Source organism: Natrix helvetica (assembly GCF_964273705.1).
Source record: "Natrix helvetica genome assembly, chromosome: 4".
Classification (NCBI taxonomy): domain Eukaryota; kingdom Metazoa; phylum Chordata; class Lepidosauria; order Squamata; family Natricidae; genus Natrix; species Natrix helvetica.
The window spans coordinates 54799030-54817980 of record NC_138550.1 but is presented as its reverse complement, the minus strand read 5'-3'; the positions used below and the strand labels follow the sequence as shown (position 1 = coordinate 54817980).

The following is an 18951-nucleotide window of genomic DNA, read 5'->3' as shown; positions in this document are numbered from 1 at the left end:
CGTCACTTCCGGTACGTTGCATTTTTCCGCCATAGAGAAAAGCGGCGTTTTTAATAGAAAGGTGTATGTAGACAACAAGTCCTGTCCTCTTGTAGTCCGCATACAGGAGATGAGGAAGTTGTTCTTTTTTTTAACTTAATCGGATGACATTCGAAAAGTTCTCTAAATCGGATTTCTCCAGTTCAAACCCTTCCATATATCTTCTTTGGACAGTTTTGGTATGGACGGTGGACCTACGCTGCGTTTGTAATTCTTATATTAATGGTGATGCAGTGATAATTTTACTTTTTCTGTTATATAAATGTTCTAGTTAAACATACGGCGATACGGAAATTTTTTAATAAAAAAATAACGACATACAATACATTTTGGACACATTCCATTATCAATGATCATTGATTATCTTGTGTTATAATTATTGCAATAGTAGCATTGATAGTGGAGACAACAGTAGAAAAAAATACAGAACGCTGAGGTTAGCATGCAGCGTACTGGAGCAGTTGAAAGGAAAAACACTGAGTTGTTTCCAATTGCTGTCATTTTGGGCATGAAACATTGGCAGGGAGGGGAAGAGTTACAAAATGTCTTTTGGAAGCTTGTAAGCTTGACATGTGGTTAAATAGTAATGCTTTTGAACTAGGGATTGAATTTTAAATTCTGCTACTTTACATATAAGGAAGTGTCTTAGTCTATAAGAATAATTTTGAACAGCCATATATATAATTTCAAGCTTTTCAGAAAATAAAAATTTCAAAATAGCAGTGTGAGACTTCCCGCACAGGGTTTATTTCTTGTAAATGAATACAGATAAATATCATTTGACCATAGGTTATCTCTCTCTAACTTGATGCTTTGCAGATGTTTTGGAGATACGACTCAGCTTCCATTCTTCTGAGGTTGAAATGAGGAACCAGACTGTTGAGAACAATATGGTGACATTTGTAAACCCCTCAGAAAGTGCTGTAAAGCAATGTGGAGCCGTATATAAGTGCTATTGCTATTAAAACAGCACCTCTATGAAGAAGTCGTCCATAGTTTGAAAGATTCAGTTAAATGTAACGGGGCTTTTGGAAGAGTTTAACACAGTAATGAATCTTTTGCAAGATTGTCTATGAAGGCTTCGATGTTTGTTTTGGAAATCTTTATTCTAACCTTTATTGTTTAACTATCATGACATTTACAGCCGGATTTATTTTTGTTTTGTTTTTAAAGATTTTTAGGATTGGAATAAGCACATTGGCATCTTAAACAGGAACAATTTTCTCTTCTCCACTCACCGTCACAGTTCTCTTGCTATTGGATATGATTTAAGATTAAAGGTAAGCTTAGAATAAAAAGATAGAAAGGACTTTGTATTCATTCTCTGCTGGCCAGTCACTTCAGTAACAGCAATTTATTGCAGTGTGTCATCTGGGGCCTCTTATTTGATGTAAAAAAACCTCCTAGAATTCAGATCTTTATTTTAAATTCAACAAATAATTTTGTAGCTACTGAGAGATTAAAACTGTAGTTGCCAGAAAAAAAACATTAGGGGTAGCTAATCTATTGGATATTGAAAATAGTAAATTACTTATGATTATTTATTATAAATTACTTGAATTTGCAGCCAGTTGTCTTGCATGTAGCTAGACATAAAGCTAATTTCCAAATAGTTGATGGAGTGTGCTTTGAAATTTGAAATGTGTATATCCTAATTAAAAGGGGATTAGTAGCCATGTTGTATTTTTTGAATACCATAATTTCATTTTTTGGCCACATAGAAGCGAAATTATTGATAACCATAATTAGGTTAACTTAAACTAATTGTTTTCCTTTTTCCCTTTTCTTTTTAATAAAATAAAAGCATCAGCATGGTTGAAAATTCACCAGCCCCATTGCCTGAAAGAGCTATATATGGTTTTGTTCTTTACTTGGGCTCCCAATTTGCCTTTAGTAAGTAAACCATTTAAACCTAATAGTTTGAATGTGGTGATTTATCAAATTATATCACAAGCAAGATAGTATAGGTATGTTGCCTGTTGCATTTCATTGTTGTCTTTTCAAAATTGTCTATGCTGCAATTGCAAGGTTTGTAAAGTTTCAGAGAGTTAAAGTGCAATGTTGCATGTGATACCCATACTGAAAATAAGAGTCATAGTTCTGAAGGTGCTGCACATGAGAGTAAATTATATTGAATTAATTGCTTCGATTAAAGATAAGAAAAGATCTCAATGGTCAAATGCCATGTTAGATGGCGGACAGAATATCTTATATGTATTTGGGTTTATTTAAAAGACATTGATTACAGATAGTACATGCTTTAATGTCTATTCATTCAGCAACGGTTCAGTTACCACAGCACTGAATGAAGGGACTTACACCCAGTCCTTGAAGTTCAAGATACTGTAACTCAGCTGTGGTCACATGAACAACATTTGGGCCCACTTTGCACAATTCCCTTGATGATGATCTTTTGGCCATCTGCCTACCTGCAGCGGCACCCACTTTACCATCCGGCACTACTGTAGAGGTCTTGTTTCACACTGATATAGCTGAGGCTTCTCTCTTGCCATACACAGGATCTTTTTCACATGCTAGGCATGTTTCATGAAAGGTTCTGGGTGGGTCATGAATAGAGGCACTGGACGATAAGAAAAATCTTTGCTAAAGTCTTGGCTGCACAGGCCCAAGAAAAGGCAGCATGAAAGAAGGTCCTGGCAATGGAGTAGTAGTGCAGTGGGTAGGCTGGCAACCAAAAGGGCAGAGATTTGGGGAGGAGATAGGCAGGTGGAAGGAGTTCAAGTGGAAGTAGAGGAGGCAGTCCCTAACCTTGCTAAAGCTTGGGGCTGGGAGGAATCAAGTATACACAATATTTAGAGAAATTAACTATATATATTAACAATAATACTGACATAAATATTGGCATAAAAATTAGCCACTACCATTTTAAAACTTTTTCATGTGTCCTGTGCCTCCCCAGAAGCAAGATACTAGAAAGAGTAGCAATAATATTTTAAAATCAGAAAGCCCTGAAGCGATAAAATTACACATATATAATTTCCTCATATATAATTCTAGGCAAAGATTTAGGCATACTTGGTGAAATTGCCCGTTTTGATGTATACCTAAATGAACAGAAGCTGACTACAAAATTGACTCAGCTTTTATATGGTAGACAGACTGAATTCTTTCTGCAAAGTTGGATGCATACATACATACATATTTATCTTCATGTAATTGTAGCTATGAACACGAACAGCTATTTTCTGATGCACATCCATACAAAATATCCAACAATGACCAGAAATGCTGACTCCCTATATCAGAGATAAAATTAAATCAGCTCTTTTATTATGGCTGTTAAACATGCTACTGAGAAGTGGCTAACTTACCTTCCTCAAACCAATTATGAATATGATTATTAAAATGAATCTTACATTATATGCTTGCCTTCTTTGTAGATATAATATAATTCACACTACTTAATTTTTTTTTGCTTTTTGTCTGCGTGCTGTATCTATATATATATGGATATATGTAGTTCTGTATATTGTGTGGGCCTACATACCTGAATCCTGGCTGTTCTCGTTGGGCTTAACATACTGGCCACAAAAGTAAGTTCTTAATAACTTTCATTAAAGGTTTTCCTATTGAATTATTTTATAAATACTATGTATATTTTAACAATGCAGATCATCCTCAACTTATAACAATTCATTTAATGACCATTCGGAGTTACAATGCCACTGAAAAAAGTGACATGACTATTTTTTACATTTATGACATTGCGCTATCCTCTGGTTACATGATCAAAATTCAGACACTTGACAACTGATTCAGATTTATGACAGTTGCAGTATCCTGGGGTGATGTGACCACCTTTTGTGACCTCCTGAGTCAATGGGAAAGCTAGATTTACTTAACAACCATGCTAACTTAACAATTGCAATGATTCACTTAACAACTTTTAGCAAGAAAGGTCGTAAAATGGGGCAAAACTCACTTAACAACTGTCTCATTTAGCAACAGAAAATTTGAGGACAAATGTGGTTGTAAGTCAAGGATACCTGTATAACCTTGAATAAGAATAATCTCTGCTGATTCAGAAGAATCATCCATATAATTTACCATAATATTTCGAGTTGAATGTAAAGGTACTTGCCCCACTCCCCCTCTTCATTATGTATGTGGCTCCTGATTCAGGACTTATGTGAGATATAAGGACATATATGATGTACATACTTTATCAGAATTTTGAATTAAAGAGCCCTAGGATTTTAGACTTTCTTTCCAAACCAACCACTCCATTCCCTTATCATGTTGCTAATTCTCTTCTTTTTCTACTATGCTACCATATGTTGATAGTTGTTTTGTTGCATTTTCTCATATGTATGAAGCACTATTTCAAGTGTTGTTTCTACTTCCTAGATTCTGGGCTGCTGCATTGCCTGTGTATCTTTTAGTTGCTGTGGGAATAGGTTATGTACTCCTCTTTGGTATTAACATGATCAGTACAGCTCCACTGAATTCTACAGACACTATTACAGGTAAGCACAAGAATACAAAAATATACCTAGAACTGTTTGCAATGTACCCATAACACTTTATTGCGAGATCAGCATGCTAATCTCTCAAGTAGATGGTTTTTTTGCTTTATATTGCATTGTTTGCATCATTATGTTTTAGATCACAGAGCTAGTTTGATCTAGTGGTTAATGCACCAGGTTAGAAAGCAAGAGACCATGAATTTAAGTCTCACCTTAGCTATGAAAGCCAGCTGGGTGACTTTGGGCCAGTTACTCTCTCAGTCAAATTCACCTTACAGGGTTGTCGTTGTGGGGAAAATAGGAGGTTGAAGATGTGTTAGATACATTTGCTGTCTCAGCGTATTTGTAAAAATAATAAAAGTGAGATATAGAATGAATGAATGGCTTTTCAGAATAAAGTTTCAAAGGTGATAGTGTACTGACTGTAATGGCAAATACAGACAGTATGAAGGTTATAGATGTAGGCATTGGTCACAAATTTACTTTTTCATCACCACTGTAATTGCACATGGTTGGTGTCGGAGATAGTCTCTAACATATTTTTGCAATAAATAATTTCTTGCATTCTTACTACATTTCATCTCATTAAATAAAAAATGTATTTGTGATTTTTAAAAATCTTTTACAGATCACTATGCAAAAAATCAAAAACAGAAAATACCACAAGAAGAAGCAATTCCTGCATTAAGAGATATTCCTATTAATGAAGTAAATAAAATGTTTTTTCTTAACAGCAAAGAGAATTAAGCTAGAGGCTCATGTCAGAAAGTATGAAACACGATATAGAAATATTGACAATAGGGTGCCTAAACACTTGACTTCAGACAGCTTACATAAATTAGCCCTAAAATATAACTGTAATAGTTAAACAGCATTTTAAGGATTAGCTGGAGCCTCTTGGGGCATTGTATTTCCACAACTTTGGTTGCTTTTTTCTTATACATTGCAGATAAAGTTTTCATTTGTTCTCTCCTATAGCTGATACTGTATTCTAAATTATTTGAGGAAAGTAGTTTCCCTTGTGAAGTTCTGTTGACAAATCCTGCTATGTATTTCTCTCTCTGTCAATATAGGTAGTATATTCACATGACAGTGAATTGAGCCACTTCTCAGTTGTGTTCTGTTTTGTATATTAACTAGACTATGTATTATTTAAGGATATGTTCCAAGAACTAATATATAATACTACCAAATGTGGTGGCTGTTTCTTTTAACAAGGTATACCATGTAAAATTATGATCATGTTTATAAAGCAGCTTAGATAAGTGCATAATAGAAAAGTTATGCTGGATTTGGCCCAGAATCATTACCCTTAGACATTTAGATATGATTTTTCTTCCATGTGCATAGAAACATTAGCAGCTAAAGTAAACAAGGTTCAGATTTTTAAATTTATAGATACTGAATGTATTCCAATGTGATAGTAATACTATAAATAATTCGAATTGAAATGCAGACCTAAGTCTTGAATGCAATTACTTTATAACTAGTCCTAATATTTATATGCATGCTGCAGATAAATATTTTCCTTACTCGCTGTATACATTTATTCGAGTTTTATTCTTCAGTCATGGTAAAATAAATTCTGGCGTGTCACAAGAAATTGTAGAACATTGCAGTGAATTGGTATATATACTTTAAGCAAAAAAGCTTGGAACACTGATTCTTATTTCCTTTTAGCTTTGTATATTGGTATATAAATAATAGACAGCATAATTCTGTTTACAATTCTGTGTGGGTCTACACAGATTAATTATATTCCTAGATAAATGGTTCTGGAATTACAATCTTGACATCTAAGGAAACATAAAAGAGATGAGAGAAAAAATGGAGTTATAATACCCTACTCAAGGTAAGAAAAGGTAAAGGTTACCCTCGCACAAATGTGCTAACCATTCCCAATTCTAGTGGGCAGGGCTCATCTCCATTTTAAAGCCGAAGAGCCAGCGGTGTCCAAAGACGTCTCCATAGTCATGTGACCGGCATGACTAAATGCCAAAAGCACACAGAATGCTGTTACCTTCCCACCAAAGTGGTCCCTATTTTTCTACTTGCATTTTTACATGCTTTCGAACTGCTAGGTTGGCAGAAGCTGGGACAAGTAATGGGAGCTCACTCCGTTACGTGGCACTGGGGATTCGAACCGCCAAACTGCCAACCTTTCTGATCGACAAGCTCAGTATCCTAGCCAATGAGTCACCGTGTCCCTTACCCTACCCAAAGTTGGGTAGAGTAAGGTCAATATTACCCTACCCAAAGTTGACTGCAAAAATAGGTCATTTAGCTACTAAAGAGCAAAAGTACTTAGAATATAATAGTTAAACTGATTTTTCTATCCTAAACATATAGTCTAGAATCAGAGTTGGAATGCAGCTTTGAGGTTATCTAATCCAGTCCTCTAGTCAGTGCAGGATCCAATATACCATTTGGCAGGAGATCACTCAGCCTTTGTTTAAAGAATCTTAAAAAAAGGAAAACTCACTTTTTAATGTGGCAGATGTTCTACTGATTGAATTCAATCAGAAACCTTATCCTGATGTTTTGCCTGAAGCTCCTCTGTTGTACGTTTATCTCATTTCTACTAGGGCAATAGAAATAAATCTTTCCCCCTGGGAGATATTCTGTGTGATAACTCTTTAAGATTATTTTTCTATTTATGATATATACTATTTGAAGAGTGCTATCATTTTCCCTTTGTATTTTCTGTAGGCTAATACTGTATTCCCAGATCTTTTAATCACAGGCCTTAGTTTCTAGACTCTTCACCATCTTGGTAGCCATCTTCTAATTTTTTTCCAATTTGTCACTGTTCATTCTAATGTCTAAATCCTGTCACAGCATTCCAAATAGGTTCTGGCCAAGGTAGAATAGGGGGACAAATTTGATATAAGATTAAAAAGACATAATTCAGGTGCAAGTAGTCCTCAATTAGCTATTCCAATTGGGACTGGCAATTTGGTCACTACATAATGTAAAACTAAGAGATTGTCAGAGTGCTTATGATATTACTTCATCTTTCCCTTGACTTACAGACCACAGAGGTTGTAAATGTGAGGATTGGTTGCAAGTTACTTTTTTATCATCATAGTAACTGAATGATTGCTGTTCAAAGCAATTGCTGAAAAACATGGACTACCTGTAGAGTCAACTATGGATTTATTTGGTGCTGTCATTCCACTTCCAATTAATTTCTTAGAGGAAAGATGGAACATTTATCTAAATCTTGGTATTCACCCAGATTAGATGCAATCTAAAATACAAAAAAAATATAAATCAGATTTTATATGCCTAAATGATTTTGTTTCAGTTTTAGGAAAAGACTCCCTTTGGGACAGATATAAGATTCAGATTTGTTGTTTTAAAGGAGAAAATAGCCATAAGAAATGTTTAAGATATATTTTCCACCAATACAATCACAATTATTTCTTCTGGAAAAGTTATAAATTAGCAGGAATGAAATATATTTTGATTATAAGTGGTTTTCTTCTTGATTTTTAATTCATGTTAAAAGCTGTGGCTTATTTCCAATACATTTTCTTCATTGAAAAAGTATTTACCGTTGGCAACTTGTTGTGAAGCTATTTCTCAACAAATGCACATTTTGATAACTTATTCTGTCAAAAACCTGCCTCTGAATCCATTTTTTGCAGCCTTCCATCTGTGCTGAAAAACCAGCTTCAGTAGGGGACCTTCACTTTTCTTGTCTTTATTTATATACCATTAAAACTTGCATTGTATTTTTCTGTTTGTATCCTAATGTATGAATTAAGGTACCTAAAATCTGCTAACTTAATGCATAAAACATCAAGGGCCCACTACTTATGTGGAATTAAAATTTCCACGATGTTCACATCAGTTTTGCTCACAAAATTGTGATTGTTGCAGCATCCCCACGATATCTGATCATGATTTCTAATGCTCCCTGCCACCTTCCCACAAGCAAAGTCAATGGGGAAGCTAACGGGAAGTTGGAAGTTCCTCCCGCTCTTGCTATTGTTTTTGCATATCTGTGGTCATTCTTTTTTCTGTTTAGGTAAGTAAATATTAACTTTTTATTGAAGTTCATTTGCAACAATTTTCTATTTATGAAATATACTCAGATGACCATGGAACCATTCAGCATTGTGTAAGAAAAATATGGTCAGCCTAAACATTAATATTCATTCTGGTCACATCAAATTACACTACCTTTCTTTTAAAGGATGACCCAATGGGTCACAGGGTTGACTAGTTCTATAGATAGTTGCAAAAGTGAGGCCAAAAGCAAAGTCTTTCTTACCAATACTCAGAACTTTAACTTCAATTGATTGTGATAAGCCCTTTATTGGCATAAATGTAAAGGTAATGCTATATCTTTTTGACAATCTTAAAAGAAACATGAAAATGCTTTCCAGATGAAAACAGCATTCACTGAATATTTTGCTTTTGCAATGGGGTGTGAGTGGAAAAAAATCTATAACATTTCTTTTCAAAAGTTAACAGTGGTACTCAGCTCAGTTGGTGTTTGCTATTCTGTGGATAAATGAGAAATCTGCTCTGAAAGAAACAGGAAAGGCACTACTAGCAAATGATATGTGCACAATAACACATTACATTCCCACTGATATGGTTTGGTCCTTTGGCATTTGCATAGATTATGTTTTCATGTCCTGAAAACCAACTACCAATTTTTCTTTAAAACTTTAAACAAACTTTATTTAGCTTTACAAATTGAATAAATATAAACATGGTTTATGTCTGTTTGGGGGCTTGTAACGTCCAATGCTTTTGAGAGTATAGTATTCTTTACAATACATAAAAGTGTTCCCCCCTGGAAGGATGTTTGGCTGCATTTTATTTTATTTATTTACGTTTCTATGCGTCCATCTCCTCTACAAGATAACTCCGGGCGGCATTAATTCTCAGTCCCTCAGGTTTGCGCCTTCTAAATCCAAATAGCCAGTTGCAATATACACTGCAACTCAAGGCTCACTCGTTGACAAAGGTGAAAGGAATCTTAATATGTAGCAGTAAGGTTAAGGCAGAGACAGTAAGACGAAAGAGAAACTGGGAAAGCGCTAGCAAGGCAATCGCCTTCTCTAAGTACTCCCACTCACCTCCCTTTCGAAACGGGAGACTTTCCCCCCTGCGGAGTAGACCCACCAAGCGCAGCAAAAAAATGGAGCCCGGGGGAACCTCTCGGCTGACCCAAGCAGAGTGGGAGGAATGCGATCTCTGACCAATCAGCACCGCCTTAGTCTTCGCGTGAGGAAGAGCGAGAGAACCAATGGGGAAGCGGTGGCGCGGCTCCACCGCCGCTCTTCACTTTGGCGAGAAGTTGCCGGTGCAGGGATGGGAATCCGGCCGTGAGCGGCCTTTCGCAAGTCGCCGGCGGCTCCCCCCTCGCGTCATGCTCATCACGCTGTGCTACTTATACCTGTGGGCGCGCTGGGGGGCTTGTTCCGCTGGGCTCATCCGGCGCACAGTGCGCAGGCTGTACCGAACCCGGTGTTCGTTTACGTTCTGCTCTTCCTCCGGCTGCGGCTCCTCCTCCAGCTTCGGGTGTACTCGCTTCACCTTGCACCAGCAGGTCCCCCACCTTCCGCTTTGCAAACAGGAGGCGCCCGGCCTCTCCGACGAGATCGTTTGCCTCAGGGTGGGCGACAAGGTTTTCTTCACAGGCGAGACTCAGGTGTGATATGCAGTGGCAGAGAGGGAGGGCTGGGGCCGGGCCTATCGTACATTGCGTGGAAAGGGAGGTTGTGGGTGTGGCTATGCGAGGGTGAGGGGAGTGTTGCTGTCTCACGCCTGCATTTATTAGAGAGGCTGAAAACTTTCACTCGTGGGAATAGCTGTGCCTTGGACAGGTCCCGGGTAAGCAGGAGATACCAGATGAAGCTGAATGTGTGGCACGAGCCACTGATACTTTTTAAACTGTTCAATGTATGGTTTCGGCTTGCCTGTTTTCCTGCTTTAAAAATTTCCCAAGGCAGCTTGCACATGGATGTACCGGTATCATAATTTAGGAGCACGTGCTATTAAACAAGTGAGGAGGTAGCAGAATTTAAAAACTTTTTATCAGTTGAAATCTCAAGAAAAGTGGATTTCAGCAAATGTAACACTAAGGGCCAATATGTATTTTTTAGAGTAATGGACTGGAATGGCATTCCTTTAAAATCCTTGGCTATTGAAAACATCAAATTGTTTTACAGCTTGCATGATAACAATCTTCTCTAGTCCCATTGGTATATGTACCTAATAACTACGTAGTCATAAATATGCTTGTGTACATGTGTGTTTTATGTATCTGTTAGTGTAGAATGTCTATGTTAAATGTGTAATGTGTAAACTTCCCATGATATTTCTGATAGAGTAAAAAGTTAGCCTTCTAACCTGATCAACCAGAAATGTTGGTCTCCAGTTCCCATAATTAACAGCCCACGTTTTATTGCTAGGGGAATGTGGAAAGAAGTACAATGCGTGTGGGAGGAGTACAATAGGTACTGAACAGAACACTCAGTTAATATTCCAAATATATTTTCCTTATCATGGGGAAATATTTTGCATCTTGAATATCCATAAATAATGCATAGCAAACAAAAACAATCAAAGACGTTACAATTATATCATGTCCCTACTCTTCCCATAAGATGCAGTAATTCTGGTTTGACATATCCTAGGAACTTGTAGGCAATAATTATGTTGTTTTCACAAGATCAACATTGTATGTACAAATATACATTTAAAATATATAAATTGGAATGTTATTAAGCACAATTATAGACGTATTTGTCATTTCCAAAGATCCATGCACTGAATTACAACTTAGTTTTGTATTTACCACTTTCTCCCAAAATTTAAACCCAGAAATCTCATACTTCCTTTAACAATGGTAAATTGCAGATGAGATATAAGGTTTTCAAAGGTTACAGTTCACTTCTATTTTTGGTCAACTATAATATATATACAAATATAAAAATTGGTTGAGATTATTCATATTACATAGCAATATACTAGATGTAACAGTGGTGGCAGTAATATTGTGAAAAGTAGCTCAATAAAGCAATAAAATGTTGTGATTCAATGTACTAATAATAATGTAGCTAAAAGCCAAGAATAAATTGTAGAGTTACCAGAGTAGTAGATTAATTCTAATAAATTGTGTAAGTTTGAAGAGTTCAGGGATATATTAAGTTTACCTGTTCTGTCCAAAGTCTCTACAGATAAGCAACCCCTTGGCTGGGAGCCCAGAAAGCTATGAAACAAGGCTTGAACTCACAAAATTCTCCCAATCTTTCTCTACGGCTAGATCAGTAAATTGTTGTTTCCTGCAAAATTCCCCTCCCGTTGCCCCACCTATAAGCTCTCCGGGAGGGACCAATCAGCCACCTGTTCCTATTTCCTTCTGTGACCCTTTTTCCAAAGCTGCTCCCTCCTCCTCACAGCCCTACGCATACGTATGTCAGGGACAGCTTCCCTCTGTTCTTCCTCACTGCTCCCTGACTCAGACGCCACCTGGTAGCCAACACGCCTCTCTATTCCCTGCTCTGACTCCGAACACCCCCCAGAACCTTCCTCAGCCTCCCGGGCAGTCCCATAGTGTTCATTGCTGTCAGATTCCACCAACAGCTCAGCCGGCCACTGTTGGGCCACATTACCATCTTTAATACATGTAGATTGAGAAAAGGATTGAATCAAAATCTAGAGGATCAGAAATTCCTGTTCCTACTTTAAATGTGTGTTTTTTTCTGCCCAAATATTTTTTTTCATCTTCATTTTTTTCTTACTCGTGTGATTTATTTTCTATCTTAGGTTATATTGTTGGCTTAATGTTTGTATCACATGGTTGCAAGATCACTGTACTCACTTAATTCTTAAAGCAAAGCTATTGATGAATGGTTTAACCAAGTTTTGTTTGTTTGTCGCCACTTTGTCTCTGACCCTAACACTGATTAGGGCTGAAAGGCAGTGACCAACCCAAGGTCCCTCTGGTGGCATTCATGTTAATGGAGACCTAGAAATTGGATCTTCCCATACTTAGTCCAGTCAGCAGTCATCTCTTCCCCAAAAGACTAAATAATTTATGTTCCCACAAAGGTACTATTTTATTTTAATTATTTCAAAAGCAGCAAAAGTCTTAATATTTCAAATTTGTAATTAAAAAAAAATTAAGTTAAATTCTTATCCAGATTTTTGCTGCTCACTTTATGTACTTTAAATTCCTTAGGATAATTAATTATTTGCTTTATTATAGGATGAAGAATCACTCACCATATAGCTTTTCCTGAACTGTTGCTCAGAAGTTCTTTTTTAGCTTTAAATTGTCATTTGATAAAATTAGAAGAATAAGAAATGGGAGACTTGTATGTTTTTAAGGACATGTTTGATAAACATCTGTGAAACAGTTAGATAATGTTCAGAAGTAAATCACACTGTAGTTCATTAGGTTTTACTCCCTAGTAGATACACTTTTATTTGCAATCAAGTCTTTATTTCTAAGTAAACAGGAATTATTTAAAGTTAGAAATATTTTAGAGAAGTAGTGGTAGAGGAAATGAAAGGATTGCTACAAAGATGTGTAATCTACCCCAAACTATATTTATTGGTAGTATTAATATTGACCTATTTCACACTGTTATTTGCCAGTGGCAAAACAGAAAACATCTATCAGGTATATTTAAATATTGACCATTCAGAATGCGTTTGATTCTAACATTTTCCTTGCATATGAAATCTATTATTGATTAAAATTGATTCTCATCTTTCTAAGGTCAGCGTTTAAACTGCTATAAAAGATGTCTTCCTGAATAGATACTTCAGGAATAGGACACGTTCCAGATTTTGTAAAGTACAATACACGTTGCATTTTTCTAAAATTATATAGTTGATTTAAGCCACCTTTTTTTCTTTTCAGTCCCTTGATGATTTAAACAAATGGACATTATTTATTGTATCACATTTTAATTATTTGGAACAAGTAGTTGAAGATGAACATATTACATTTGTAACTGAAGGTATTTTCATTCAAACAAGTAGTTCACAAGCTACAACTTGCTCAGCAAAAAAGGTACGTTTTCTTTAAAATACTTTTGCTAATAAGTCTTTAAACTACTGAATTTTTCACTCCATAAGACGCTCCAGACCATAAACTTTTGGGGAGGAAAAAAAGAAAAGAAAAAAATGTTTTGTTTCAATTACAAAAATCATGCACGGCTTTGTCTAAACCTTTTATGACTTATCTTCGATTGCCTCCTGTAACATGCTGTTATACAGAATAACAGAGCTGGAAGGGACCTTGGAGATCTAGTCCAACCCCCTGCTCAGGCAGGAAATGCTATCTTGTTTCAGCCAAAAGTTCTTGAAGCTCCGGAAGAAATTTCCCGTAGGTGAGACTGTCCCCACAATGGATTTTTTCTCGTGGACCAGGGTCTATTCTGTTGCTGCTGCCACCGCTCACCACCACCACTCTCTGCCTATCACCACCACCTATCAGCAGTTGGATCAGCATCCAGGAATACTGCTGATCAGCTGTTCCAGGAGGCAGGGATCGCCATCGTCTGGAACAGCTGATTGGTAGTATTCCAGGTGGTTGATCCAACCACCAATAGGCAGCAGCGCCAATAGGTGGCAGCAGGCCGTTCACCGCCGCTGTCTGTCACCACCGCCACACCAACCCCTGCCGCCGCGGCCCGGTCTGTGATGCAATATTCTCCCCATAAGATGCACAGACATTTCCACCCACTTTGGGGTGGGGGTGTGTGCATCTTATAGTGCAAAGAATATGGTAACTTGAAGTACTGACTTTTGTTTTTTATAGCCAGTTCTTTAAAGGGTAGGTAATGCGTATAAATTATAACTATTCCCCAGTTCAAAAATATCCAGGATCTCCATAAAAGCTTTATAATAGCTTTTTGCATAGCTTTTGTATAAAATGAGTTAAGCCTCCATTAGAAATTTAAAGGTCTGTTAATTCCTAATTCTGTATTTCCTTCTTTGTTCTTTATTTTCTAATTTACCATGATCAATATTAATTTGAATTTATTATTCTTCCCATTGGTTTTTCATTAACCATGGGTATATGGAACATGACTTGGTAGATGTATTTAATCTCTTTTAACTTAATTTAGAAACTACATTAATGGTAGGAATATTAACTTAATTTTATAATGCATTTCAATATTCTAATTGTACATGCTTTAATGTCAAAATTATTCTGTGAATCTTTCTTCAGATTGTGAAATGGTCAGATTTTTGTTCTCCTTTGGCCTTTAAAACTGGAAAGCCTTACATATTATTTGCTGAAGCCAGCATAGATAATTTTAGTAGCCTTGGGATAGCATTCTTGGAAAACAGACTCCAAATGGATAATGGAATGGTGCCTCAAAAAATTGTCTGTAAGTACACCCATTTGCCTATCTCCAACAAAAGTATATATTTAAATGGCATATAAACTATCCTCAAATTCAGAGCTTCATCATTCTTTGCAAATTCATCTTGCTTTGATGCCTGTCAATTAGAAGTCCATCTGATGGTATCCTCTTCTCACCCTCATGCCTAATTCCAAGATCAAATATGCTTAGTTTCCATGCTCCTGTTGACTTGTACAATGATTGAAGGCAGCATAACATAGGTTGACATTCTTCTTTACTATTTCTTCCTTGAGCTGCAGTATATCCACTTTAGTATAGTATGGGTGGGTGTTTGCTCATTTCTCCTGAGTTGTTATCACCTGTGAACAGACTTGATTGGGGATAATTGTATCTGATCTTTCAATTTATAGATTGTTAATGGAGGGGAGTATGTTAACTGAGTGAAGAACCAGCACCACAGTCTCCTCGTTGAGCTAGGAAAGAAACTCTGCCCCCAAATTGGTCATTCCATACCTGATGCAGGCCATATTTGCTACAGTGCCAGTTGATAATACTGCTTGATGAGCAGGCATATAGATTTAGATTTAGATTTATTCAATTTATAAACCGCTCCCTCTCCCCAAAGGGACTCTGGGCGGTGTACAGTCAAAAATTAAAACACCATATACATATACATAGAGGAGGCATCAAAACCGTAAAAAACAAATTACATAAAAAACTACAATAATAATGAAATTAAAACAACATTAAAATCTACCCCAGAAATTTAAAATAACTGCCAGGAGGATTAAAGAATAGAGCTATAATTGGGCCAGGCCAGCTAATTGGAACAGGTGGGTCTTGAGTTTCTTGCGGAAGGAGCGGAGATCCGTGGTGGTTCTAATATCGGCGGGGAGGTCATTCCAGAGGGTTGGGCCCATCACAGAGAAGGCCCTACTCCTGGGCGCCGCCCGCTGGCATTGCTTAGTGGACGGCACCCGGAGGAGTCCCTCCCTGTGAGAGTGAATTGGTCGCAGGGATGTATGGGGTAGGATGCGATCCCGCAGGTAACTAGGTCCTGTGCCATGGAGCGCTTTGAAGATGGTGAACAACACCTTGAAACGTACCCGAAAAACCACAGGTAGCCAGTGCAGCTCGCGCAGGAGAGGTGTTATATGGGAGTACCTAGTACTCCCCGTGATTGCCCGCGCGGCCGCATTCTGGACCAGCTGCAGTCTTCGGGTGCATCTCAAGGGGAGCCCCATGTAGATTTCATTCATATGAATGAAATCCAGTCTTCTTCCAGTTGTTTAATTCTTGAATAATAAAACCTGGCCTAGAAACCCCTTTTTCTGTGTCCATCCTTCTGATTACTTCTTTGCTTCATTTACTCCTGTTTTTTTTAAGGGTGGGATATTTATAATTGTCAAACTTGAAATGGTTTGTCCTTAATTTGTTGAGTTCACAAAATATATTAAGTCAAAACCAAACAAATCAGGTAATGTGATGGTATGGTTCAAGTTTTGGATTTGAGCCTGGGAAGACTCAGATTCAAATCTGTCCACAGTCATAATGTTTTGGGCTAGTTGCTGTCTCTCAGCCAACCTATCTTATAGGATTGTTATGGGAAAAATGGAGAAAGGAGTGCTAAATACATCTTCAGCTCCCAGAGGAAAGACAAGATATAAAATAGCCAATTAAGCATTTTTATGGGACAAAAAGCAGTATATAACCCCAGTCTATGTGTAAATAAATAAATAACATAATTTTATGAAACATTTTATCTATGCCTAGAGTGCAGATAAAACAATTGATCAGGAACAGAAAATTTCAGAGAACTCCAGAACATTCCATCTCTCTTAGGACCATGCTAAACATCTCTCTGAATCATCTTTTTCTGGAAGCACTTCAGTGGTTTCCAGAAATAAATCATCCACCCCAGATAACTCCTGGTTTACCCTGAACAACTTCAATTTCAGATAAATTTAGGAATATCCTAAATAGGAAAGTTCAGAGTTTTAGCATGTCCCGTTCATAAATTGATGGATATGGTACATTTATATATCTGCATTATTCAAAGGAGAAAAAAATTAACTAACTTAAACATTTGCAGAAATGTAATGTTAAGTTACATTACAAAAATTGCAAGAAGTAAAATGCACTCAGGTCTACACAATGTATTTTAAGATTGGATTATCAGTTGAAATTTATATTGAAGGCAGAATTATTTAGTGCTGCTATGTTTGTATGTTTTGTTTAACAACTTACTTAACATGTATTAGCTGTGAACCTGAAGAAATCGGCCTTGAAAGAATTAAAACTGGCTTCGGGTACCAAAGAGGAAGAGAAGTCTGGTCAGATACAAACTAGTGAACTGTCACAAGACTCACTTTTTGAAAATATTGATAAATCTCCGGTGGAAACTGCTGAATTTACAGGAAGTGGTGATCAAGAAATGCACCAAGAGAAATGCAGACTGCAGAAAACAAATGGATATCATGAGGAATCTGAGCAATTATCTGAAAAGGAAGGAGATGCTTCAGAACATCATCACCTACATCTTTCAAGCTGCCATGAATGTTTGCAACTGGAGAACAGTACAATTGAGTCAGTTAAATTTGCCTCAGCAGAAAACATCCCAGATCTTCCGGATGATTATAGTGGCAGTGTAGAAGAAGTTAGTGGTGACTATGTAACAGGAAATATGCAAAGAGTAAACTTGACTGGAAAGCCTCCTAATATTTTAATTTATCTTGGGTCTGATTCTAAAAAAATAAAATTTGAAGAAATAAAATCAATCATCATGGATTGTGTTGATATTAATGCTTACACCATCTACCAGTTGTTAGAGAAACAAGTTCTGACTGTTCCTTGGGTTGACAATGCATTGCTTCTGATCATTGCTGAATCAGAACCCATTTCAGATGCTGTGTCTAAACAATTTCTAGCTTTCATGTCAAAAGGTGGGAAGATTTTGGGACTTTCTGCCTCTTTCACATTTGGTGGTGTAAAACTAAAGAGTAAGAATGAAATAATGGACACGATACGAACAGTAGTTTTTTCAAAAGATAAGAACAATGAAATTAAATTAAATGCTTTAGCTAGTGGAAAGATTTTTGAAGTGGACATTTCAGAAAAACCTAATCCCATAAAACCACTTGGTTATTTTGATGGTCCAGATAAAGATATGATGATTGTTCATTTATCATATGGAAATAATGGAGGAGGAGCAATTCTTTCTCAGGTACAGTATAAACAACTTCTATTTTGTTTGTTATTTTTCAGATATTTCTTAAATAATGCTGTTTGCAGAATGGTGGTAAATGGTAGGCACAACGTTGGGTAACAGCCTATGCAAGCTAGTGTTAAATGTATTAGAAAATTGGTGAACAATGGTTTGTATTCAAAGTACCTTTTCATAAACCGAAAGCACTTCATTGTTTCAAAATAAATGAGAAACATGTCATTGACCTGTTTGGCTGTGGGTCTTTGTACATCTTGTTGTTATTCTGAAGAGTCCCTTAATTCGTGGTGGTAATTTGGAAGTTGAAATAGATTATTATGAGAAAGAGATTGAAAAGCCTTATCATGGATGGATGGAGGGAGGGAGGAACGGAGGAACGGAGAGAGAGTGAGAGTGAGAGAGTTCTCTGGAAATTTTGGTTTAAGTTATACAATGCAGCAAAGAAACCAGTGTGAAGCACATGATGAACAACTTGCTCTGAATAAGGCCAACTGCTGCTAGGAATCCATTTAGAGCCCTACAACTGAGAATACCTAGCTAGTTAAATATATTATTCCAATCATTAAACAGTACGAAAGAAATCATTATGCAAGATCTTCATCTGGGAAGACAAAAAGGAAAAGGATGACTACTTTGGGAAGAAGAAAGCACCATAGGCTCTGGAACCTAACTCCATAATTCTTACAGACAGGTTCTCATTATTTGTAATTTTGTTCGTTCTTCTTTTTCACTAGAATGGAACCTCACGAATAATTAGGACCACTGCAATGTTTTAAGTGGATTCTAGATAAATTGAGGCAACAGTGTTAAATTTTTTTAAACAAAAAAACAGTGATGCTATTACTTCTCATAA

At 36.8% G+C, this 18951-nt stretch overlaps 2 protein-coding genes across 2 annotated transcripts in view; both read left to right on the top strand.

The window, feature by feature from the left end:
- Positions 1-25: 25 nt before the first annotated feature.
- Positions 26-6129, top strand: PIGP (phosphatidylinositol glycan anchor biosynthesis class P). The gene is made up of 6 exons (XM_081951309.1): positions 26-264; positions 1213-1319; positions 1844-1932; positions 3521-3593; positions 4408-4526; positions 5155-6129. The coding sequence occupies exons 3-6, from the start codon at positions 1851-1853 to the stop codon at positions 5271-5273; spliced, it is 393 nt and encodes a 130-aa protein (XP_081807435.1). The 5' UTR covers positions 26-264; positions 1213-1319; positions 1844-1850; the 3' UTR covers positions 5274-6129.
- Positions 6130-8918: 2789 nt separating this feature from the next.
- The window catches only part of HLCS (holocarboxylase synthetase), a 70365-nt gene continuing 60332 nt past the window's right edge, over positions 8919-18951 (top strand). Inside the window, exons 1-4 of the mRNA XM_081951305.1 lie at positions 8919-10197; positions 13420-13572; positions 14737-14899; positions 17137-18098. Coding sequence (XP_081807431.1) covers positions 9793-10197; positions 13420-13572; positions 14737-14899; positions 17137-18098 — 1683 coding nt within the window. The 5' untranslated portion in view covers positions 8919-9792. The remainder of the gene's footprint in view (positions 10198-13419; positions 13573-14736; positions 14900-17136; positions 18099-18951) is intronic.